Below are 25,663 nucleotides of genomic sequence, written 5' to 3'. Positions count from 1 at the left end.
TAGAGACAACTTACCTGAGTAAACTAGTGATATAACAGCTCTGTTTAGTTGCAGCACTTGGTCTCTGTAACAGAAGGTATGTGAAAGTGGATTCGATTTCCTTTCTGTGAACAGTGATTGTGCTGCTGGCTCAGAGTCTGTCGCATTAGCGGCGTCATTATGTAACCTGTCTGCCTTGATCAGTTCAGTTCGCATTTGTGAGCATCTGTGTTTGTGTGTGCCAGCCGTACATGCGTAAAACAAATAGATTAGTGACCTCAAACAGACGCCTGCTGTTGGTGTGTCCCACCAGAACCTTGTTAGCTACTAAATTTCATGGTGAAGTGTTAAATGGGAAGTGTTTGACAAATTTTTCAGAATTTCTGAAAGATTGACTATAAGTGCACATGAGAAAACTCTGTATAACAGTGATCCTAATTTATGTTGTCAATCCTTAAAAATATATTTTCAGAGCTGCAGCGTCTGAAATCTAGCCTTGCTTGCTTATGACACCATGTTGAGATCTCTTATCTCTTTGACTAACTGATAAGACCTCATGTTTCTCAAAATACATGCAATGGCAATTCGATCATAATGTTATCTGCAGTGTCTGATGTAAATAAAGGGCAAACCTGCTCCTGTACCGGTTTTGTTAGAACAGATTATGCCCAAAGGAAGACGTATGTGCATCGAGAAGAGAATCAGAACTCCTCGGGGAGCGTCAGCATGCAGACAGTATAAATCTTGAGAGAACTGCACTGGAATTCCTTCCTGCTCTTTAAAGCAAACGAATATAAAAACGCATGAGGTCATTTGTCTTCAAACGGCCTTGCAGGAGAAACAGAAACTCAAACGTTTTGGAAATGATGTCAGCAAAAAAAGGCCTTCCTCATTCTCATGCTCTGCTGCTGGCAATCAAGAAATGTAGTTAATCATTAGCTTTGTTCTAAAACCTACTGAGCTGCTTTGTTGCTTACTACCTACATAACAGCTGCCTTTTAAGAGAGCATCCTATCCTTATACGTGACAAGTGAAACTGCACGGCACATAAATAACTTGATTCACAATTGATTTCAGTGAAGAATGTTAGCATGCATATGCAAAAATACACTACACAAATATTGGATTATATATATATATATATATATATATATATATATATATAATATATATATATATATATATATATATATATATACACACAAATCAACATGCCAACATCAATCTCTAATGAAATCAAAATATTCTCCTTCACACCTCATTGAAAGCTAATTCAACCAAACAAAAAAATATTTCACCTAATATTTGTGTGCTATGTATTTTTCTGATTACATAATCACATAGTTAAATAACAAGATTATATATATGTATATGTATAATATTTTGATTTCATTAGAGGTTGATGTTGGCATGTTGATTTGGAACAAAGCCATCGCGTTCATGTCATTCTGTTTATACTGTGTTTAGAAAGTAAACTTGGCCCTCATTCCCTATCAGTTTGTCAAGCTTTGTATTGTGATGCTTTTTGTCAACCTATGATTTTGGCGCAGGGGTGAGAAAGTGAAGCTGCACAGGCTCCTGAAATGAAAATGAATGGTTAATGGAAACTAACTGATGGGACACACAGAGGGCAGCGAGTGAGGACAAAAACAGGACAAATGAAAGCATGGCGTCTCTCTTTTATTTCATTTTCGGACGTTCTCCCAGGGTGACTGACTACGTTTGTGAAGAATTAGCTCAAATAGTGTCCTGTCTGTCAGCCATCGACACTTATTATGCGTTTTCACTCTCTCTCTCCTTTACCTTTCCTTTCTATTTGTCCGACTCACGTGTACATTCACAGTCTCCGTGACTCTTTATCTTTCAGTCACACTCTCTCTTTTTCTGGGTCTGTCACTTTTCTCTTTGACTCCATCTCTCCGCCCCTCTCCTTTTGTCAAACAAGGTCCTTGCAGCAATCAAATTCTGCTTTTAAACAGCAGACAGACCGTTTGTCGTTTCATCATGGCCATTAAGTTGAATTTCCTAAAAGCTAGTTTTAAAAAGTGGAAATGCTGTCATGATTTACCTTCATACAAGCCCACAAGAAAAAAAAACAACTTAATAATAAAATAGAAATAAATAAACATTAAATGCATTTTTAAATATACTTTATTATGTATATATATATATATATATATATATAGAAAGAGAGAGAGAGAGAGAGAGAGAGAGAGAGAATAATATAATTTTATTTTTGAAAATATATATTTTTTAATATAAAATGTATTTTTTAAGCATTTTTTCATTCATATATTTCACTCTGAGAAAATTAATTGACGTATGTTACATTTGAAGAGCTTTTTGTTGCCTATAATTCATGGGAACATATAAAATAAAAAAAGACAAATATTTTACAGTGTTCCAAAGAACATTTTATTTAAATCATTTTAAATCTAGTTTTGCTCTCCAGTATGCTGTTCCATGCACATTTGCATTTAGCCTAAATATAGGCTAATCTAAGACTGGAAATTTCATGCCTTTGAAATACATTTTGGTATATGAAGGTTGTAACTAAATATATTTTCAATTTCAAAGTTTCACAACTTTATTTAGCATATAATTAAAATATGTTTTGGCCAGAATTATTATAATTTTTTTTTTCCCGAATGGGAGGAAATGTTGGAAGAAAGAAATTCGAAGGATACTTTGTGTGTAACAGCGATTCAGTTTTGTACCACAAGACTGTGATTCTCAGCAGCAGACAAGCTGCAGCGTAGCTCTGTTGTATTAGACAACAGAACGAAAGATTGGTCACAAGATGGGTCTTTTTTTGGCTTGATCCCTTTTACGTTCAGTTTAACTGCCGTAAGAAAGGACAGGCTGAGCAGGTGGCAACATGGTTGAGTCAGAGAGTGTGAGCTGTTTTGTATTTATCCCGGGCTTCTGTGTAAATGCTGTTTATGGATTTGCATGAATCCCCATCCATCAGTCTCTTCAGGGTCATTGTGGATTCTGATGTTTTATTGATATAATCATTGAAACGTTTCTGACGGAGATCATTTTATCAACCACTAAACATGACTGAAAAGAGTATCTGAAAGTCTGAGAACAATAGTGAAATTGTTTTGATTATATTATCAAATCGTATTATCAGCATTTCTGTATATAGTAATTATTATTTAAAAGTAAATATAAATTATATGTACTGTATGCAATTACATTAAAATTACATTACATTTATTCATTTAGCAGACGCTTTTATCCAAAGCGACTTAAAGATGAGGACAGTGGAAGCAATCAAAAACAACAAAAAGAGCAATGATATATAAGTGCTATAACAAGTCTCAGTTAGGTTAACACAGTACACGTAGCATGGGATTTTAAATCATATAATAAATAAAAAGAAAAACAGATAGAAAAAAAAAGAATACAGTAAGCTAGTGTTAGAGATCTTACACATACACACACATACACACACACATACAATTGCATAATAAATGAAAAGAAAATAGAATAAAAAAAAAAGATTAGAAAGGTAGTAGAGGGCACATAAGTCTGAAGTAACAAATTTAGGTAAATGGGTGCAGAGCCAGTGGTAGTTTTGTAGGCAAACATCAATGCCTTGAATTTTATACGAGCAGCTATTGGAAGCCAGTGCAAATTGATAAACAGAGGTGTGACATGTATTCTTTTTGACTCATTAAAAATTAATCTTGCTGCCGCGTTTTAGAATTAATTGTAAAGGTTTGATAGAATTGGCTGGAAGACCTGCCAAAAGGGTATTGCAATAGTCCAGCTTGGACAGAACAAGAGCTTGAACAAGGAGTTGTGCAGCATGTTTCGAAAGAAAGGGCTTGATCTTTTTGATGTTGAATAAAGCAAATCTGCAGGATCGGACAGTTTTAGCAATGTGGTCTGAGAAAGTCAGCTGATCATCAATCATAACTACAAGGCTTCTAGCTGTTTTTGAAGGAGTTATGGTTGATGTGCCTAACTTGATGTTGAAATTGTGATGAAACGATGAGTTTGCTGGAATCACAAGCAGTTCTGTCTTGGCAAGGTTGAGTTGAAGGTGATGGTCCATCATCCAGGAAGAAATGTCTGTTAGACAAGCTGAGATGCGAATAGCTACCGTCGGATCATCAGGATGGAATGAGATGTAGAGTTGAGTGACATCAGCATAGCAGTGGTCTGAAAAGCCATGTTTCTGAATGACAGAACCTAATGATGCCATGTAGACAGAGAAGAGAAGTGGTCCAAGAACTGAGCCCTGAGGCACTCCAGTAGTTACATGTTGTGACTTGGACACCTCACCTCTCCAAGATACTTTGAAGGACCTATTTGATAGGTAAGACTCAAACCATTGAAGTGTGGTTCCTGAGATGCCTTTTGCCAGTAGGGTTGATAGGAGGATCTGGTGGTTAACCGTGTCAAAAGCAGCGGACAGATCAAGCAGGATAAGTACTGAAGATTTGGATTATTTGTATTTATTTTCTAATTATATTAAGATTTAAGTATAGTATATTCATTTCTAATTATATATTACGAATTATAATACTCTATATTCCCATGTTGTCGTGTATAAACAGAGGTTTTATCTAATTTAACTGATCACTTTCTCTCTGTATTTCTTCTCAGCTCTTTCGAGAGGTACGAATCATGAAGGGCCTCAATCACCCAAACATAGGTGAGTGTTTTAGATGCTTTTGCGTGAAAGTTATTTGCCAAAATGTCAACATCTGAGGCCTCTCAAAACACACTGACCTCCTCTAAAATTCATTCAGTTTATATTATCTCCATCTGTAGCATTGTTATATTAGTATTATTTATATACTCTTATATACAATTCATAAGTATTTTGAATTGGCTTTTATTTTTATGCCTTCCATTTTTATTTTATTTTAGTTAGTAATTTGTTATGTGCTTTAGTCTCTTTAATGTCTTTTCTTAAATATTTTTATTTATTTTTAATTTATTTTTATTTAAGTTTTAGTGATTTAAGTGCTTCAACTTATTTTACAGTTACAGTTAGTTGCCAAGTTTTTCATTGAATATTTCTATTTTATTTTATGTCAGCTTTGTTGTCGGACTGTTCAAAAAAAAAAAAGTGGTCAAATATGCTGTGTCATATTTGAATATATGTCAGTGCAGTGAGATTAAAGAGCTACATTTGAGGAAACCATTTTCAGTAAAAATTTTTTTTAAATAATTGGGTAAATTATTGAGTGAATTTTTACTTATTACTTTTTTGCACATGGTACAATGATCTTCTGATTGTGAATTTTTTCTTATATCTACAGTTCAGCTCTTTGAAGTGATCGAGACAGAGAAGACGCTTTACCTTGTGATGGAATATGCCAGTGGTGGTACGATTCCTCCATACTTCAACATACATACATGCATCCCACATGTACACACTTTAATGCACTAAGTTAGAAAAAGTTAAAATTACTTTGTTGAAAATGAATAAACTATGTTTCTGCTTTGCTCTCTTTCTCATTAATACCAAATATACTGTCTAGCTTTGATAACTTTCTACATGTATAATCACACGTGTCCCCAGTCTTTGTATGCACTCACACATAAACATGCATGTGTGTGACTGTCACATCAGTCAGACTCTGCACTGAGCACAGCTGCACATGCCTTGTTCTTTATCCCTCTTCTTATCTTTCCCCTTCCTTCCTCCTTCTATAAGTTTCATGTGCATTCACTGAAGCCAGGCCCACACAGCTCAGCAATTATAGTGATTTGCCTCTAGTAAAGATGCTCATAGTCAAATCAGGCTTAATTTAACTTTAGCCCATCCTATTTGTGGAGCTTGAATGGGCTGCTCTCTTAATGAATCACACTTTTTCCACTCCGAGTCTGATGAGGCTGATGCATGTGCGAGAGTACAGCGCTAACTTATACTACACATTAGCAATGGCATCTTACCGGAAGCTAATTCATTATCCATTCCTTCCTCTAATGAATCACATTCTGTCATCGGTGAACACGTAGCAGAATGAAATACTGCGTCCAGTCATTGGGTATTAAGTAGCTAACTTCATTAAATAATATGAATAATTTAATAACTTTTAAATATTTTTTTTGTTAGCGAATCTCAAAATATAAATTTTTCATACTGTACATTATAATCTTGTTAATGCGTAATTCCATTAGATTCACTTCGATTTTTACTTTTGCAGTTTTTTATTATTGAATTTTAGACTGTGTTGTACAATTTTTATATCGACTGTTTATCAAGAGGAATTTAGTCAAATTTATTTGTATAGTGCTTTTCATAATGCACATTGTTTTAAAGCAGCTTCGTGGAAATTCATGATGTTAATGTTTATAGTATCTTAATATCTTCATGTGTTATAGTTGCATTTAGCAGATCAGAGCTGGGCGATAATATAGTTTACATTTTGCAATGATGCCACAGATCAAGCCGTTCAAATATTATATTCTATATATCTCGCCCTTCGCAGTATCAGTTATCGACTGAAGTTTACTAAATGTTTCTTCTGTGGTAGGTGAAGTATTTGACTACCTCGTATCCCACGGGAGAATGAAGGAAAAGGAGGCGCGTGCTAAATTCCGGCAGGTAAGACATATCATAATCAATGCAACTTGAAACTTGTTCATCTTTGATTAAATAAAAATTTAAAAAGAGCAAAGCCAAGTGGTATTTTCTGTTTTTAATGTGTTAAACATTATACATTTTTATTCCTATTACCCTGTTTTATTTCAGTTTCCTGTTTCAGAGACATCATTGTCTGTGTTTCCCTTTCAGATCGTGTCTGCAGTTCATTACTGTCATCAGAAGAATATTGTTCACAGGGACCTGAAGGTTATTGTTCTTTCACATGACTTATTATGTCATTTTATTGCATCTGTAGCTTTCATAAAACAAGGCTTTACCATTACACACCTTGCTCCCTTTTAAAATAACCCCAAAGCGCAAAACTATTAAATTCCTTCTCATGGTCATATATCCCATCTTATACCTCACTCAGGCGGAAAACCTCCTGCTTGATGCAGACTCCAATATCAAGATTGCTGACTTTGGCTTCAGTAATGAATTTATGTTGGGCAGTAAACTGGACACGTTCTGCGGCAGCCCCCCTTACGCTGCCCCAGAGCTCTTTCAGGGGAAGAAGTATGATGGGCCAGAGGTGGACATCTGGAGTCTGGGGGTTATACTGTACACGCTGGTCAGCGGATCACTGCCCTTTGATGGACAAAACCTCAAGGTAAATTACTCAACTCAGAATAAGAAGTGAAAAAAGATCTTGTAAAAGAGTAGAGGGATGCCTGTCAAAAAAATCATCCAACGACCATGTTTATCTAGATATGTTTTAATTTTAATATTTTTCCAGTGGTAGGTTGGAATGCACTGATATTAAAAATCCCCCTGACAGAGATAAGCTAATAAGTATTTTTATATTATTGGGCGATAATTGATAAATGCTGGCCATTAACATTGCCATCTGCCATCTGCACTATTTTGTTTATACTAACTAAAATAAAGTACAAAATAAACTATCACTATCAATAATTTTTAATGCTACAAGTGAATTCAATATTACAACATTAGAATGTACAGTATGGAAAGTAGATTTTCATTTTGAGATTTGCTTAAAATTATATTTAATTTTATATATATATATATATATATATATATATAAGGAGAGGATTAAATGATGGCAAAAACAATCCACTTGTAAAAACAATGAAAATGCACACATTGGCCAATATATGTCCATTATCAGCAGATATATTGAGTAAAAATCTGTAATGTCTTATTATCATGCAACATTTATATATTTCCATTATTTGTGAGCACTATGATAGCCCTGGTCGATTATTATTTATTTATTTGTTGTATATTAGTCTGTTACTCTGTTTAAGGGCTGCATGTATTGTCTATATTTCAGTAAAAACGTATTTGATCATATTTGATTATGATATTTTTCTCATTCTCAAAGACATTAAATAAGTGCCAACAGTGTGTTTTTTGGTAGAAACATTCAACTTTTATTTCAAAGACATTTTTTTTTTCTTTTGTAGTAAACCTTTTAATATGTTGAGTCACAGCTAATATTCAGTGTACAATATTGTGTCGTTCTGAACAGTCATATGACAACAGTTTGAGACATTATCTAAGGCAGCACACGTGCAGCAGTTGCTCTTATGAAAAGCTTTGCTCTCAAGTAATGTAGGTCAAGTGAGCTGTGATTGTTTCTTTGTGCCGTGGGGGTGATTCAGTGGCTGACGGGTTCAGATTTGAATTCGGTGTTGAATAGAAGTCTGTGTTTTTCCCTCAGGAGCTGCGCGAGCGTGTGTTGAGGGGGAAATACCGTGTGCCATTCTACATGTCTACTGACTGTGAGAGCATCCTGCGCCGGTTCCTCGTGCTCAACCCCACCAAGCGCTGCACCCTGGAGGTGAGGAGGAGCAATCCACCACCACAGCTGATAACACGTCTTATTGAGTTTGCATGGATCTTGTGGCCTTTTGCTCACTCTATCTGACTCTCTGATCTTCCCTTTCAGCAAATCATGAAGGATAAGTGGATGAATCTCGGGTACGAAAAGGACGAGCTGAAGCCTCATGTAGAGCCTGTGGAGGATTATAATGACAGCAGCCGTATAGGTAAGAAATGCTTCCCCTTTTGGCCCTTTTACAAGATTTTTCAGAAAAAATTTTTTTTTTCTTTTTTCTTTTTTGGCTTTTCAATATATAAACATACTCATAAAAAGATGTATCTTGCACATGTATGCTTAAGGTGTCATTATTTTTTTATTTTATATTTAAATTTTTATAATATTTAAGTAATAAATTTATATTTTTGTATATTTTTTTTTACCCCATTGTCAAAATGTTATTTCTCTAGATATATGTTAGGAACAATTTGCAAATAAATTAAGAAAAACAAACAATTATAACTGTGCAGAACTTGTACAGTGAACGGTGTACGGTGTAAATACAGTTTTTCAGTGTTTTTGAAAATAGTCTCTTATGTTTTCCACGATTGCATTTATTTGATAAAAACCGTAATATTGTGAAATATTATCACAATTTAGAATAACTGTTTTCTATGTAATTTATTTGTGTGATGCAAAGCTACATTTTCAGTACTCATTACTCCAGTCTTGAGTGTCACATGATCTTTCAGAAAACTTTTGTAACATTGTAAAAGCTTTTTGATCAATTTAATGCATCCTTGCTCAATAAAAGTATTAATTTCTTTAATAAAATCCTGAAGTGTATATTCTGTGAAGAAAAGCTTATTCCACAATTTTACTTATCAAAGTAAAATGTATCTTGTTTTTAAGATAAAAAAAGATAACAATAAAACATTTTTTGCATTGTAGTAACCAAAAGGTTGTGGTTTCAAACCTTACTAGCAAGGCACTTAAAACCAGATTGCTCAAATTTGTTGATTTGTTTACTTGCTTATTTTCTTTTAAGTATTTTTGCTCTCTCTCTCTCTGGTCATACAGATGTGATGGTAGGAATGGGTTACTCTCGTGATGAAATCAAAGATGCCTTGAGCACACAGAAGTACAATGAGATACTTGCCATGTATCTGCTGCTAGGCCGCAAGAACGAGGTGAGATAGAGAGTGCCGCTGACCTGAGAACAGCCTGTGCACTATATAAGTGTGTAATATCTTACAGTATGTGTTTCCCATACAGGATGGCATTGAGTCACGATCGAGCAGCAGTTTGTCTCTAGCACGGGTGCGGCCCAGTCCCATCACGAATGGCACCAGCAAACACTCCTCCACTTCCTCGTCTAGCTCCACCTCTGCCTCCAGTCACACTAAACCCCAGCGCAGTGCCTCCACCTGCCACCGCCAGAGGAGGCACAGCGACTTCTGTGAGCCCCCACACCCCTCACTGATCATTTCATTTTTATAGTTTGATATTATTTATAGCTTAATTATTAAATACCAGTAATAATAATAATTATTAAAAGCAACCATTTTATTTTTGTTGTTGTTGTTGTTATTATTAATAGGATTTATAAAAGTCATTATTGATAATGTCTGTCAGGTGGGCCGTCGGTGCCAGTAACCCACCCCAAGCGCAGTCCCACCAGTACAGGAGAGGGGGAACTAAAAGAGGAACGTCTGCCCTCGAGGAAGGCCAGCTGCAGTGTGGTGGGCAGTCGTAGCATCCCCCCGTCGAGCCCCATGGTCAGCACAGCCAACAACCCCAACAAGGCTGAGATCCCTGACCGCCGAAAAGACGTCAATGTAACACCGGTAATCAAGCACACAAAATCATATAAATCCTGTTGCAGGAAATATCAATTCAAATATTATCATTGTTCAGGAGATTGTTCTCAATAGTTCACAAATTCTGTTTTAGGGTTTGTGCATTATATTCCAAGACTTTTGAAGCCTTAGGATAGATTTATGCAAGGAGCCAACGGAAAATTAAGCCATTTGTTACAGCCATGGTCACTGTTTACTTTCATTCTATGGAAAGGGGAAGCTGGATATTCTGCTATAAATAACTTCTTTTGTGTTCCAAAGAAGAAAGAAGAAAGTTCCCAAAGACATAAGTAAACGATGCTGGATATTTCATTTTTAGATGCACTATTCCTTTAATAGAGTAGAAATAAAAAATCAAGCTAATTGCACTTCAAGTGCCATCCATTAAAATGTTACACAACTTCCTGTATGCCAAATACATCAATAACAAGAATTATTCCCTGAGATATAAAGGCACATGTTCACATTCGTTATCGGCATTCTCTTGTCATAAAGTGATGTTTCCTTGCATGCATGAATTTCTGAGGACAGCAGTGTCAGAAAAGCTCGTCATATTTGGATAGCTGCAATAGTATATCTGTGTAAAATCCATTGTTTTTGGTTTTCAATACCTGCTTCCTGTTTCATGCTTTAGAACAACACCCCTGTCAGTGCCATGACCCGTAGGAACACTTATGTATGTACGGACCGTACGAGCACTGACAGACACTCCTTACTACAGAACGGGAAAGAGAACAGGTAAAACGTGTCTCTGTGTATGTGAATCTGTATTTTATTTTTGTATATATGCATTGAAGTTTCAGAATTTATGTGCATGCCGAAGCCGAACTTTTTTTTTTCTGTGTGCTTGATTATTGAGATGGATTTGCTTCAGCAGTGGCAGATAATGACTGCTTAACTGTCCTTCTTTCACCCTCCTCTCTGTCTTTCCTTATCTTCGGGGGAGGCCCAGAGACTGGGTGTCATGTGACTTAAAGAGAACGAGAGGAGGCCTGGGATTGTCTGGGTCACAAGGCTGCTTGACTGTTTGACCTAAAGAAAGCCTCCCAGCTAGCACAGCACATGTGTCCACACACGCAGAATCACCGTCACCAGAATGTGTGTGTTTTTTTAAATTGTAAATGGTATTATCAGGGTAATGATTTTAATGATATTTATATTTTACAATGAATATAAATAAGTCACAGATATTCATATTTGATGTGAAATAATGAAGAATATTTCAATAGAATTACTGTGTAAATTCATCAAACCTAAATTCTGAGATGTCAAAACCCAGACTAGCCTCAAGTTTATTGGACCACATATACACACTGAATACACTCGACCCAGCCAAGCCATTTCAAACCCCTTCATCACACAAATGTTCTGCCCAGAACTACAATTAATGACTGCAGTGTTTCCGTCAAGTAGAAGCTAATATGTGAAACTCTGTTATAGGAAATCCTGTGTGTGTGTGTGTGTGTGTGTGTGTGTGTGTGTAAGGTCCATCAGCACAGGGTTATTTAGAGCATTAAGTGAAGTGGCCCCAGGCCAGTGGGCAAACTGAGGCAGCATGTGAGATCTGTTAGATTTCTGCCAAAACTGTGTGAGACGGAGGGGACAGAGGCAGTCCGGTGCCAAGAACTGCACGTCTGTGACGTGAACCCATCTGAACTGAGACAATAGTGGGGCTAGTTGCTATGTACAGCATCTCTATTCCTATTCAAGAGGAGAGGTGTGCTACTGCTTGTCTAAGCGATTCCTAAAGTGTTCAAGGGATCCTTGTTAACATCCCCCTGTTAACCACCACTATGAACACCTAGGAACATGCCAGCACCATTGTGTGTGTGAGTTGTGGATCATAATTTTTCTTCTTGCTCTCCTTTTCTCTCCTCTCTTTGTCTTATGACTTTCTCTCCTGTTTTCTTGGTTGGGATTAGTTTAATAAACAGAAAATAAAGAGATTTCTCTCGCCTTCATCCTCTGCATCCCCAGGATTCAGATGTGCAGTCGTGTGCAAGATTTATTCCACTAAGGGTTCAGTTTTAATTTGCAGTAAGTGGCTGTTTCTGAGATGGGAGTAAGAACACAAGAGAGCTCGTGCCTCAGTGACTCAGCATCCTGCCTCACATTTACACTCAACTAAACCCAGCCAGAGCTGCCTCTCTGAGCCTCGAGATCTGATGTGGGTTTAATCGAATCGCTACAGAACTGCTACTGTGTTTCGTTTTGGACTTTGTCTTATGGATTAAGTTCTGTTACCAAAAGTAGTTTCCAATTAGATCCATGATAACTGCTAATAAGCAGGATTAATGGCATACTGTATCATTGCACTGTCCCTTAAAATTAGATTTTTGCTTTTTCACTTGCATTTTTCTTGTCTCTTTCCTCAGCTCCTTGTCTCATCGATTACCTCCAGCCTCCCCGTCCACCCACAGCATCTCCGGGGGCGGGGCCTCCAGCTCCACATCTTCTGAGCGTTCTCGGTTGACGAGGGGCTCCACCATCCGCAGCACCTTCCACGGGGGCCAGCTCCGTGACCACCGGCCCCCCACCCACGCACCCCCCACCTCACCCACCCTCTCCCATGAAGCCAGTCCTCTGCCCCACTCCCGTAGCCGTGCCACCTCAAACCTGTTCACTAAGCTGACCTCAAAACTTACCCGCAGGTAAGAAGAGAATGACAGATTCTTCTAAACCAGAACGACTTTAAAAGAGTACACTTTTGAATATTATAGATAAAAATAGATCCAAATAAGTTCCACATCATCAGTTTGCTCTTTCCAGATATTCCACTGTTTAGAGTAACAATGAGAAACGTCTGAGGACGTTTAAGGCCTGTTCACACCAGAGAATAACTATATATTTAACTTTAAAGATATGCACATTAATATCTACACCAAGAACGATTACTTCAATATTAACATGGATGCTAACTATAAATAAAACAACTAAGAACAATGATTCTAAACATAACTATAACAGAAATTATATTAGTGTTCGCACCAATGGCCGGTAACTATAAAGACAACTACATTATCATCCGCACCAAGGAACTATAACTATAAACACAACTTAAACGATAACTACTGTATATTAACGTCCACAACAACGGACGATAACTATAATGATTACTATATTAGTGTCTACACCAACAGACAAAAACTAAAAATATAACGATTATGATAACTAGATTTGCATTCACCTCAAGAACAAAAACTATAAAGATAGCTATATTATTGTCCACACCAATGAACGTTAACTATAAACATTTAACTTATAGTTATCATTATAGTTATCGTCTTTGATGTGATCGGCCCATTAGCTGCATGATATCAAAATGACACAGACTCCACTGCTAAAGCCAAACAGTTTACAAAGTCATTTTTCGTTTGGTTTGGTGCCCATTGTCTTGTGGAATCTGAGGAGGTAATGGAGTTAAATATGGGAGCTTTTGCAGTCTGTAATGTAATTGAGATGTTCAGTAGTGTGTAGAAACGCTGATGGGGCGCTTTGCTCTTCAGCATCCTCAGTCAAATTGTTTATGTGCCTCTCTGGGCTGTAAGCCAAAAAGAATGACTTTTGCAGGGGTACGCATCTAGAAGCTCTTAATTAGATTAGAGCAACAACTTCCCGATTAGATTAACCTACCTAGGTTGAAACCCAATGGATAAGGCTTTTTTCTGCATAAGTTTGCATATATACTCTTTGCATTAACTCTTCCTCAAGCCTCCTCTGTTATTAACCGACAGCGTCAGGCACCTGCTCCCCCTAGTGTGTCCTTCTTTTTCTTGTTCTTGGCAATTGTTGGGTGCTCTGTGTTTCTGTTTTGTTTATTTTTTTCTTTGCCTCTCCTTGCTGCAATCTTATTTCTCTCTCGCTCTTCCTGTTCCCCTCTTTCTTTCTGTCTACCAAACTATTTTCCTTCCCTTCATCAACTCTTAGGGTCAATCTTGACCCCTCTAAGCGCCAGAACTCAAACAAGTCCGTCTCGGGCTGCACTCTGCCACAGGGATCAAAAACAGTTAGTAAGTTTTCTTCCTGTTTGTGGCCTTTTTTCCATCTCTCAGTCTGTCCAAATACTCACAGTCTCACCGCTCTCTTTAGCACCTGTGTTGGCGCTGAGTGTCAGAACACCACCTTGAGCTTGTACACATATATTTATTTGCTTTTTAAAGGAACAATTCACCCCAAAATATACATTTTGGATAGTCATCATACTCACCGTCATGTCATTCCAAACCTGTATGGTATTCTTTCTTCTGTGGAATGCACGTAAGATGTTTTGAGAGCTGTCAATCTCCAAAAAACACGTATCTTATGACTAACTGGGTTATCATTACAATTCCCGCATTCACATTTTAATGAGATTTTAAGATTTAAGCAAAGAAATGGCACACGGCACACATCTGAAGCACGAGCACAGAGAACCACGGACTCCAACTGTTCCTATTTCATTACTGACTTTTTACTTGTCTTTAACAATTTAACGTTTGGAATGTATGTTAGTCTAGTTGTTTTTGCTGTGGTATTTTTGTTAAAACCATAGGCAAATGTTCCTCTTTTAGGCATTAGTGCTTTTTGCTGATGTTATTCAGCTGCAACAGAACACTTTGTAAAAAGACAACAAATATGTTTGACTTAGATTTTTTTATTTTTTATTATTGGAATCGAAACAAGGACTCAATTAGCAGAATCAGAATCCGAATCCCAACTCTACGTACAAGTCATTTGGACCAGTTTTACACTACTTCATTTGTCATTTCCACAACATGACAGTCAGTTTGTGTATTATGCAAAGTATTTTGCTTGTGATAAGAAGAAAATAATTATACATGTTTGAGATGACAGAGCGAGTAAATGATTTCACTTTTGACAGAACCACACCATTTTGGTTATTGTCAGTGCATTTTGTAAAACTACATTTTTGTGGATATTTTATTATTTTAAAAAGTGCTGTATTTGTGTTTGATGCTCAAGGGGTCTTTTACACCATAGCACCATCCATGTATCAGCCTTTTCATGCATTCATTCATGCATTTCTCTCACCTTTTACTCATTCAAGGGAATAAATAGCATTTAGCTTGGTTCAAGGAATACTGTGTGCCTTTATCAGTGAAAAAAAATCAGAAGCAGCTGTTTATAACAATTTCATCTGGACAATTTTGAACAAGACAGGGGCTTCCTCTCTCCATTTTAAACCTAGATTAGTTACGTAACATTTCATCCTTTCATGCCAAATCCCTCTCAACGTTGGCCAAGCTAATTTGCCTCCTCTGCCTACAACATCATTTTTCTGTCCAGATATGGTTTATTTACACCCAACAGAGCCCTCCATTTTCACTGTAATATATAAGGAAGAAGCCCATGTACTGTTCCTTTAAGAGGGAATCCACTGGCCACCTCATTTGCCATATCATGTGAATGGAAAATTTCACAAATACTCATAAAAGCAGACTTGGACCATAGCGCCCTCATGTGGACATCAGTCTCAACTAGCACTTTCTTTGTTTAACGCTATATTAATAACTACTAATATTGTTCTAACATCTCATGTAGAATAGTTGATTAATAAACTTAAAAGCAAATAACCAGACACACAGGAAATTAATTAATTAATATTTTGTGAATGTTTTTGTAATTTGTGTTACACTGACATTAAGCAACTTGTGGTGACATTTGAAAACGTAATTAATATATTAAATACATTATCTTACTCTATAAATCCATCACTGTCGTCACTGTCTTTTGTTGTCAGTGGTGATTATTGTGGATTGCTGAAGATGACGTCAATGTAACAGTGCAAGTCTGTGGTGTTAGATGTGAACTCATGCGATTGGTTGTTTGTGGAGGGCGGGATGAAGACTCATTGATTCTCTGTTGGCTGATTTATTCCTAACATGGACCTTTGTTTTCTTCTTGAGGGTCACAGACGAACCTGAGAGAGTCTGCAGATCTCCGGTCACAAGGTGAGTGTTTCCATTATCTTTTTAATACACTAATATGACTGAAGACGTGACATAAGCCATCCATCCTCCAATTCTAGACCATCTTCTTCATTGCAGAAAACAAGCAAACAAATCAAACAGAGGAAAAACAGAAAATAGGTAGAGGAAAATGAACAATAATATCATAAACCGATCATCTTGATAGATAAATTAATATTATTTGCTCAGTAAAAAAAAAGACTAAAACATCCTCACACACGACTGTAACTCTCTCTTACTTCTCCTTAGCTACAGATACAACTACAAAAAGTCAAACTAAAAAATACAGGTAATTTCTAGCATGTGATCCGTGCCATGGCAGATCAGACTGTTCAGAATGTGACTGCATTTTGTTAATTTTATAGAACTGTGTACTGTGTGCATCAAAACTAGATTAGATTTTGTTTTTAGGTTTTGTTTAGATCCGTACTTGTCCTTCCCTTTACCCTTTCCATATTCTCTGACAGTGGTTGACTTGCATTTGGAAAGTCACATTTCAGTTTTTTAACATGGATGTTTGAATGACATTTTTTAATTATTAATCTCAACATATGTTATTGTTAAAAGCTGCCAAGTGTATGTACCTTGAATGCAGTTTACATTCAGTTGAGATCTACATGTAGGAATAATGTATGTTTATGTAGTGCATGGCAGGTGATGTATGGCTGCACAGGAATCTGATCTGAGTTTTAATTTCAGCATAAACATACAAGATTGCTCTGCCAATTTTTTTTTGCTTGATTATTATGTTATTATATTTTATCCCTATATTTGTATGTGGCCATTTATTTAAGTATGGATGTTTTTATACACTACTGTTTAAAGGTTTGGGGTCCGTAAGATAAAAAAAAAACTGACTGTAAAGACATTTAAAATGTCTTTAAAATGTAATTTTCTATTTCAAATAAATGCTGTTCTTTTGAATTTTATATTTGATATAAATGAATATTATAGTAATGGCTGCTGATAATTCTGCTTTGCCATCGCAGGAATAAATCACATTAAATTACATGTAAAAAGATTTTTAATAATAACAATATTAATGTGCTTTTGATTAAATGCATGCATTGCAGACCCAACATTTTTAAATGGTGGTGTATTTCTTTGCCGTTTAAAAAACTAAATTAATGGCATTCACATTTTATTCAGACCTCCAAAATGTTCTGCAGCTTTTTTCGATAGTCACACTGAGTTTAAATAATGCTCAGATTTTTGAAAATGGTTTTATTATCCTGAAGAACTCCAGTGTCTCCTGAAAGGTAACAGGTGTTTATCTAAACATTCCTTCTCTTTTTTGATTGCAGAAGGGTTTCAGACTTTTTTTAGGATGCTTATTTCAAACTGTTTAGGATGATTTTGTTGGCAACACTTTCCCACAAAGTTCACATAAACATGAAATACATTACATAAACCATCAAAAAGTTGTTTCTTATTAGGTAATGTTACCTTGCTATATAGTGATGATCAGTTCATTTAAATAATATCACAGACTACTAGACTTAAGTCTGGATTTTTGTTCTTACATATTTCTAATATATTTCTCTCTTGTCCCCCTTCCATCCCCCATCCGCTCATTCACGTCATTGCCCACCCTCCATTTCTTCCTCATTTCACCTCCTCCTCACTCCACAGTCGCTATCTATCTGGGTATCAAAAAGCGGCAGAGCCCCGGACCCCCCGATGCGGCTGGGATATGAGGGTGCGGAGCCCGCGGGACCCGGCTGAGGTGGTTTTGGCACTGCGGGAGGCAGCGCAGAGCTGCGGTTGCCAAGTCCACCAGGCCGGGCCCTTCCTCCTCTCCTGCACCCACGGAGCAGCTGGCGCCCGCGTTGCTTTCGAAGCAGAGGTGTGCCATCTGCCCAACGGCCCCGCCGAGATCAGCGGTGTCCGATTTAAGCGCCTGTGGGGGGCACCGCTTGCCTTTCGGGACATTGCCACCAAAGTGTCCAAAGATATCGAACTCTGAGGTCAACAGGGGGTTGAGGGCAGGGACAAAACCATTGGACAGAAAGATAAGATGAGTGGACATAGCCCCGCCCACACCCCCGCCCCCTCTAAGCCTACAAAGACTGGCACACTTAAATTGAGAACTGGGCACCTGCTCACACAAAAGCCCTGCTGAAGGAACTCCCTTTACCAAGTCTGTTTCACCATTGATTTTACCTGGTATCTTATCCATGGTTTTTTTAACACCCATTTATGTTCACTCTTCACATTGTCATTCCTTTTTAACTGCTGCTATTTAACTCATTTTTATTTCTATTCCTCTGCTTTGTCAGCGAGAAGAGTATGTTTTATTTTACCATATTCACAAAAAACATGTATGAAAGCCACACTATTTCATACAGTAGACAACATGCAGAGCCACTGAAAGTGATAGCAATTTCTCCTCATTTATAAATAATCTTGTTTGGTTGTCAAACCTGCCAGTGATGCAGGTTGAGTAGGTGATGTCTGTGTTCCTGAGCCTCATTGTTTTTAGATTCGTCACATTACATGGTCACACCATAGCACTTTAGGGCTGAGTGAGCAACATCACCTGTTAAGAAGCAGTTCTCCCTTCAAATGGTGCAATTTATCCTGTTGAGCCAAGTCAATACACAATGCTCTTTGTGTTGCTTTTGTATGTGTTACGCTGATGAGAAACCTCTGTTATCTTGCCGTAAGTGCACTCGCTGAATGACCACAAACAGACTGTTGACTTTGTTTATCTCCGATTTGAAATAGTAAGTCCTCCTCGTAAAGGTTGGAATATGTCTGAGCTGTGCAATGTGTGAAAATGCAAGAATGATTAATACAACATTTGTCTGAAATCCAGTGATTTGTGTGTCTTTATTGTGTTCAGTTCAAAATGTAACAAAGATATTTGCTTAATCGAAGTTTTCATGAAATATATAAAGAGAATATATAACAATAGAGATCTTATCAAGAGTAATTTTTTCTTTTCTTTTCAGAAGCCAAATAATACAAATCGTACTCATTTGGCTCAAAACCTGATATCCACAGATACAGGTATGAATCTGTGTATTAGTGTATGTGTACTTTTCAAATCACTCTACAATTTGCTGTAAGTGTGTTAGTCTAAAACTTTTTGCCTTTTTTCCAGCAATTTCTATTGATATATTGCATTTCAGGTTTAAATATATTGTGTATGATTTGCAAGCATTCTAACTTGTTATAATTCAAACCAACATGATCTGGCTTCATAATAACTGAAAGAAATGGCAAACCATGCTTGAACTATTGTTGACAGTCATTGTGCTATTCTCCACAAATGACTCATCTTTTAGTGCTCACAATGACTTTCGGGTCAGCTTAGATTGTATTCATGAAAGTGTGTATTGATGTTCAGCTTTGAGAGTTTGAATGGATCCTCCACAATTGTGTTCTACATTAAATACATATACATTAAGTAATTAACATCTGTGTCTGGGGGTACAAATCAAGACCTGTCAAGAATATAAAGGCTTAAAACAAAGGATGATTATTACATGGGGCCATTTATTAAATTTGTACAACAAGAATGTTTCGGTGAATACAACATAGCTAAGGTTTTCTAGCTATGTGAAGGTTTGATCCCAGGAAGTTACAGGAGGAACATGAAGATAAGAAGGAAAAGTGCAGGGAAAAAAGACAAAAGGAAAACAGTTGGAAAAAAGTGAGCAGGGTGGAGTGTCTCTTGGAAAAATCAATACGTCATGACTGCATGAAAGAACAAATAAAAAAAGAAAAGCACCATTTTACTTCTGGGCAGGGATCATATTATCAATGGACTCGCCCTTCTCCAGTTTCTTTTCCATTTCGACCATGAGTTTCACACCATCAACCACCAGCTGTACCTGCTGCACCTCGGAGGAGCCCAGACGGTCAGCATTGGAGATGTCGAACACACAGCCGACAGATGCAGTGTCAACACCACCTGAATAACAGAAGTACAAAGAGTCTCAAATAATGATCACAGTGTAACTCTGCCATTTTATACATTCAGTGATTTCAAGCCCACCTGTGCCCCGCTTCTGAAGATGCAGTCTGGTCAGGATCTCCTCAAATTTGGCATGTGTGCTGAGTATGGGCAGCTTGACATGCACACCACCGCGCAGGCCGGTACCCAAGTTAGAGGGGCAGGTCAGGATGAAACCAAGATGCTCGTTCCACATGAACCCATGGTTGTGCTTCTTGAAGATATCCTCAATCTGCAATATACAACAAGGAGTCAGGCCTTCGGTTGCTTATCTATGCATTAGATGACCAAAGGATTAAACGTACAGCATAATTAGGTAGTGAATAATGGGGTTTACCTCCTGCAGGCCAATGCAAAACTTCCTGAAGACTTCCTTCATGTTACCACTCTTCTGCATGGAGATGACACACAGGTGATCCTCCTCCTTCACCCACACCAGGAAAGACTTGTTGTCATTGTGCCAGATGCCTCTTGCGTCAGGCCAGTCGCGAGCCATGCCAACAGCCAACAGCAGGGGGGACACGGGCTTGTCAAACAGGAAGTGGTCAGCAATGAGCTGCTCCTGTTCCTTATCAGTCATGTCCTTCAGGGGGTAGTACTTGCCCTTGAACTCGCCGTCCAGTCTGTTCAGAGCTGTGAGAAGAGCAATGTGAACGTCAGTAAGATCATGCATGTTCCTTTGTGGATGTCAGAACATAACGTTAATGAAACACACCTTCAATGGACAGCTTCTCCACAGCTCTACGCTCACCATGGCTGTTGTGGGGAGGCAGGGTGAATCCCTTGATGCTGCGGCCGGTACGCACACGGCTGCTCAGAACGTAGTTGGGGTCAAGGTCATCACCACCCTGCGCACAGGTAAACATCAGTCACAGTAGAGTAAAACAGCCATGATAATGTAAAGAACTTTAACATACCTTCAGGTTCTCCCAGTTCAGATCAGTCTGGTGCTTGTCGGTGGGCTTATAGCCACCGTGACGGTCAGAAATGATGAGGTCAAACAAGTCCTTGAAGACTTCGTAGGACTCCTCATCACCAGCCACACAGCCGACAGTCATGATGAAGGGGTGGCCTTGAATTGCGATCAAAAGGTAGTGCTTTATATATCTTCTAGAACAACTAAAACATTGCTTGTGGTATCTTGAAAGATTGGCTGCTGTGGGAGAATGTATTCAAACATGTTCTACGAACCAGGGTTGTCCACACCAGTCTGGATGCAGTCATCCAGGGTGAATCCACTGGGAATTGACTTGCTCCTGAGTTTGTTGGAGATGTCCTTATTCAGGACCTTGGACATGTGGTGGTTGTGCTGAGAGAGGTCAGGGAACTCCTCCTCTAGAGAGAACTTCATCTTGTAATCATTGTTGCAGTTCTTAGTCATGATTGCACTTTTCCAGAGATCTGCCGAAAGACGAGTAGTAAGGCAAGTTGGCAAAGTATTTACAATATACTTTGGAGACTTAGATTAGTCTGCAAATCTTGTCTGCAGAGTTGATGTCACAGTGGACAACCAGGAACATTGTCCCAGGTCTACTAAGGTGTAGCTTACTCATTAGACACAGGAAAGAGGGCAACCAACGTTCCTCATCGCTGCCATTGATATAGCGAATTATGAATGACTACCCATTTGCGTTCGGTCAAGAACAAGCAGCGCTAGTTTCCCGAATAAAATGCCAGCAGTTGCAGACAAGGTTAATGCATATTTTGTGTCCCAAGTAAACTCCAGTATCCTAGTAACAAAATATGATGCTATGTCTTGGATGATTGAATAGCTCGCATGCTTATATGCATCGGACTGCAGGTGATATTTTTAGCATGGCTGCCAAACTCACTCCTCTCACTCAAAGCAGATAGCACATTCACCTCTCTAATTTCTGCTGGGGGTGGAGAATGTACACTTGTCCCATAATTGGTATTATGTCCACCCCAATTTAGCTTAATTGCTTAATAGCAAAATTGAATTAACAAAATATTAGAAATATCAAATGTTTACAGTTTAGGAGTAATAAATCATTAATAATCTATTTTTCCACATATTCACAGCTTTTGGCACACAGTTGCATACAAAACAAATGCAATATATGAAGTATTATAAATAGACTTGAGTAAAATACATCAGCTATAAATTCCCCAAGTTACTATGACCTTGCACAAAGTACAGATCATTCCTGCCATGGACAGCAAATCTACTCCAGATTGCTCTCTCACAAGTTTACCAATGCATTTCAAATGCAATGACAAGCTTAATACAGATCTACCATGAACAAAAAAGCTTTAAAATTTTGAACATGTGCATTTCTAATACTCCAACAATATAGAGTGCTTCCATAAGAATCCAGATATTGTGCATCAGGGATCCAGTCATTAACACCAATGAGTTCCCAATGTTCCCAAAAATGTATTTGTTTAATTATTTTGTTGGAGAGTTATAAATGGAAAGGCATTGCAATTAACAACTCACTGAATTAGACAGATATCTTGAATCTGCATTTTACTGACAGCTTCAGACAGGAGTGCCCTGACCTACAAATACCACATAAACTCTTAAGTGAGGTTGAGCAGAGACAACAGAGAGAGGGAGGGATAAAAAGGGGGTTTTAGTGGTTCTATTGACTTTGGTCTTATCACATTTAGAGATAAAGATTAGCTCTCTCACTGTTTGAGAACATCGCCCTGCACTGGCCCAGCCAAGCTACCCTTATTGGGAGCAGATCTGCCCCTGGCTCCTCTAGCAGTTGAACCAATAATCACTCCAGTCTCACATTTCTGCCCACAGTTGCTCTATTGCTTTCATTCTTCTACCACTTTATATCCCTAGACTCATTTTTCGTCCTAAATCGCACACTGGTTTTACTCTTTCCGTGCAGCAAAGTGTTCCAGTGTCACCATTCTTCCTTTTTCAGTTGCATTCTGCAACAGAACCCTCCTTTTTCCACAGTTCTGCACGCTCTGATTTTGTCTGTATATGTTAAACCAAAGACGATTCCTAGATACATCCTGATCTTCAGGGTTCATATCATTAAGCTAAGCCTGTCTGATGGGTCCGAAGCTAATGCTGCTTACACTTACACACCCAGACAACAACCCCCCTCTTACCCCAACTCACCCTAAGCAGCTTTATATATATATACCAGTCTGGTGTCACAGAGAGAATCCTCCCTGTACATGTCCAATACAGAGTCCATCTAGTGATTTTTTACTGTCTGACGTAACAAACAGATTAGCATTTACTTTGCATTTGCGGCAAATAATGTGTAATGTTTTTGTTGCTAAGCATTGGTAATATAATCAACTCTACCTAGATGGCTTATCATCATTACATGTACCTATAATGTCCAAAAATGCTAGGTAGGCAACTCTTATTTTGTGCTTTATTTTCACAATAGTAGGCTGCCTCACTAATGCTGTCATTAATGAAGCAGACAGTTGTTCTAATTAAATATTACTTGAAATGTGAGGCTTTGGAATCATTACTGAAATATTTACATACATTGACTCACTCAATTATTATATTCACTGTAAAAAAAATAATGGAAAATAAAATACATTTATGGTAAAAAAAAAATACTTTGCTAATGTTTTCAGTAGGCTATTATGAGATATGGCATATTGATGTCTTTACATTTTACAAATTATAACTGTATATGTCTGTTAGTGATACGATTTCAATATAACAATCTGGAACTAAAATCTGCTTTTTACCATAAAATATACTCATATCCATGATGATAATACAGGTGGAAAAATAGAAAAGCACATGAAGAGTTCATGTTAATTCCATTATGTCCGTAAAAGATGGCGTGAAAACAACACAAATGGTACTGAAATAATGCACTAAATAACAAATAAAACATGATAATATACATTTCACTCTAAAAACACAGAGTTAAAATAGCGCAATTTGAGTAAGGCTGCGTAAATAGTACAGAACACGTGGGGTTCATTTTACCAATCAAATTGGGTTATTTAACCCAGCATAATGATGATTCTTTTTAGTATTATAACTTATATTTTACTTCATGCATGAATTAATGTTTACAAGTGAACTTTTGTCAAATACTCCACACAGCCACCGGTTTGCATGATAACTTCCTTTATTTTCCTTATCATATTTACAGTGTAGCACATTTTATATCGTTTTTAATACGTAGGCCATATATATTGCATATTTAAACTCAATTAACAAACCTTAACCCCTTAACTGTCACTCACATTTTTGTACATAGATAGTGAAAGTGCACTATCCAAATTTACATTTTTATAATTCATGAACAAAAACATTCTGTTTACATGATTTTGATGTACCATTTCCATGGTAATGCAATGTCTGATTTTAAAATGGGCTTCAAAGGATGCATTTTGACATTTTAAGTTTTCAACTGATAGATCCTTTTTTTATGATTTCTAAAGCGTGAAAGAAAAAAAGGCAACTAAGAAGACTTTCTGCGACAATGGTCAGAACTCCTGTTATTATGTTGAAGAGCTGCGCTCTTGTCAGATATTAATATATTACTTTTCCTACCTTTCCAAAGATATATAGTTTGTTATGAGTAGATTAGGACTTCATTGTAAAATAGTAAAGTAACTTTAGGAGTCCCACAGGGTGACAGTTAGTAAAGATCAAGTAATTCAGAGATTTTACTTACAAAGCAATACATTTGACAGTATTTGACAGGACAGTAAAGTTAAATTATGCCAAAGCCAAATTTGAGCCAGCTGTAATGATTAAGAATGAGCCTTATTTGAACTGCATATGTGATTCAAGTAGATTTGAAACTAGTCATGGTGCCACCCTCCTGTGTTAGTTTGTTGATGATGTTGGGCGCAGTTCAGAGCAGTGGCAGGTAGGTGGCCTGAGCTCGAGCTCGAGCTCCACACGGCGCAGTCGCGCGGCTGACGGATCAGGTAAGCGCTAAGTCAGCCTGTCTGCGACGCCACAACAGGTGAATGAATGTCCGCCACCGAGGATCTATCTACTTGGCTGTTACATCTATTCATCGCGACGACGTCAAGGGAATAAAGATGTGATGTGAGTTACTTTAGTCGGAATTGTCTGGGTGTAAATTGGGTGCGTCGCGGTCACTTCTGCAGGTAAATAAACATCAGCTGTTGACTCTCACTGCTCAACCGTCTCTTTATATGACCTAGGAGTAAACAGCTTTACAGGACGGTTTAGAGGACTATTAACTTACACTCTCGTTTAGTTAACAGTGTTTGTTTTTACTGAATTAGCTTTCGTTACAACTGCTTAGCTGATAAAAGTCCTATTTGTTAAGTGGACTATTATCCTCTCATAAAATCACTTTTTAAGGGGTCTAACGTTATTATAAAGACATGTTCATTTATTTAAGGTTGGCCAGCGCAATTGTCAAAATTAATATTTTATTCAAACGTGTTTTATTTTCGTGCTACCTAATATTTCCCCCCTCTGTAATTCTATAGATTTGTCTCTTATATTTATCTGCAAATATATCTCTTTACTAAAAACAATTGTTTGTT

At 37.5% G+C, this 25,663-nt stretch overlaps 2 protein-coding genes across 10 annotated transcripts in view; one reads left to right on the top strand and one right to left on the bottom strand.

Moving 5' to 3' along the window:
- LOC132122747 (MAP/microtubule affinity-regulating kinase 4-like) overlaps positions 1 to 19,020 on the top strand; it is a 40,315-nt gene extending 21,295 nt beyond the window's left edge. Inside the window, exons 4-19 of one of the 9 annotated variants that reach the window (XR_009426427.1) lie at positions 4,600 to 4,648; positions 5,262 to 5,327; positions 6,483 to 6,553; positions 6,743 to 6,799; positions 6,966 to 7,202; positions 8,277 to 8,396; positions 8,505 to 8,604; positions 9,456 to 9,565; positions 9,651 to 9,834; positions 10,011 to 10,222; positions 10,869 to 10,972; positions 12,610 to 12,885; positions 14,162 to 14,240; positions 16,141 to 16,185; positions 16,263 to 16,323; positions 16,453 to 17,624. Coding sequence is in view for 8 of the 9 variants with exons in the window: in XM_059533123.1 (XP_059389106.1) it covers positions 4,600 to 4,648; positions 5,262 to 5,327; positions 6,483 to 6,553; positions 6,743 to 6,799; positions 6,966 to 7,202; positions 8,277 to 8,396; positions 8,505 to 8,604; positions 9,456 to 9,565; positions 9,651 to 9,834; positions 10,011 to 10,222; positions 10,869 to 10,972; positions 12,610 to 12,885; positions 14,162 to 14,244; positions 16,141 to 16,185; positions 16,453 to 16,492; positions 17,836 to 18,169 (2,088 nt within the window). In the remaining variant the exon portion in view is untranslated. Of the gene's footprint in view, positions 1 to 4,599; positions 4,649 to 5,261; positions 5,328 to 6,482; positions 6,554 to 6,742; positions 6,800 to 6,965; positions 7,203 to 8,276; positions 8,397 to 8,504; positions 8,605 to 9,455; positions 9,566 to 9,650; positions 9,835 to 10,010; positions 10,223 to 10,868; positions 10,973 to 12,609; positions 12,886 to 14,161; positions 14,245 to 16,140; positions 17,625 to 17,835 lie in introns of those variants that run through there. The other 8 variants (XM_059533123.1, XM_059533117.1, XM_059533118.1 and 5 more) reach the window with 8 other exon arrangements.
- Positions 19,021 to 19,264: 244 nt separating this feature from the next.
- Positions 19,265 to 21,592, bottom strand: LOC132122752 (creatine kinase M-type-like). Its single transcript, XM_059533130.1, has 6 exons — positions 21,356 to 21,592; positions 21,082 to 21,236; positions 20,880 to 21,012; positions 20,502 to 20,797; positions 20,207 to 20,396; positions 19,265 to 20,122 (listed from the first exon to the last, which is right to left on the bottom strand). Exons 1-6 carry the CDS (start codon positions 21,543 to 21,545, stop codon positions 19,944 to 19,946), a joined length of 1,143 nt encoding a protein of 380 aa, XP_059389113.1. The 5' UTR covers positions 21,546 to 21,592; the 3' UTR covers positions 19,265 to 19,943.
- Between the last annotated feature and the right edge of the window lie 4,071 nt (positions 21,593 to 25,663).

Source organism: Carassius carassius, chromosome 41 (assembly GCF_963082965.1).
Source record: "Carassius carassius chromosome 41, fCarCar2.1, whole genome shotgun sequence".
NCBI lineage: Eukaryota > Metazoa > Chordata > Actinopteri > Cypriniformes > Cyprinidae > Carassius > Carassius carassius.
The sequence above is the reverse complement of the archived record's forward strand: the minus strand, read 5'-3'. Positions and strand labels throughout refer to the sequence as shown.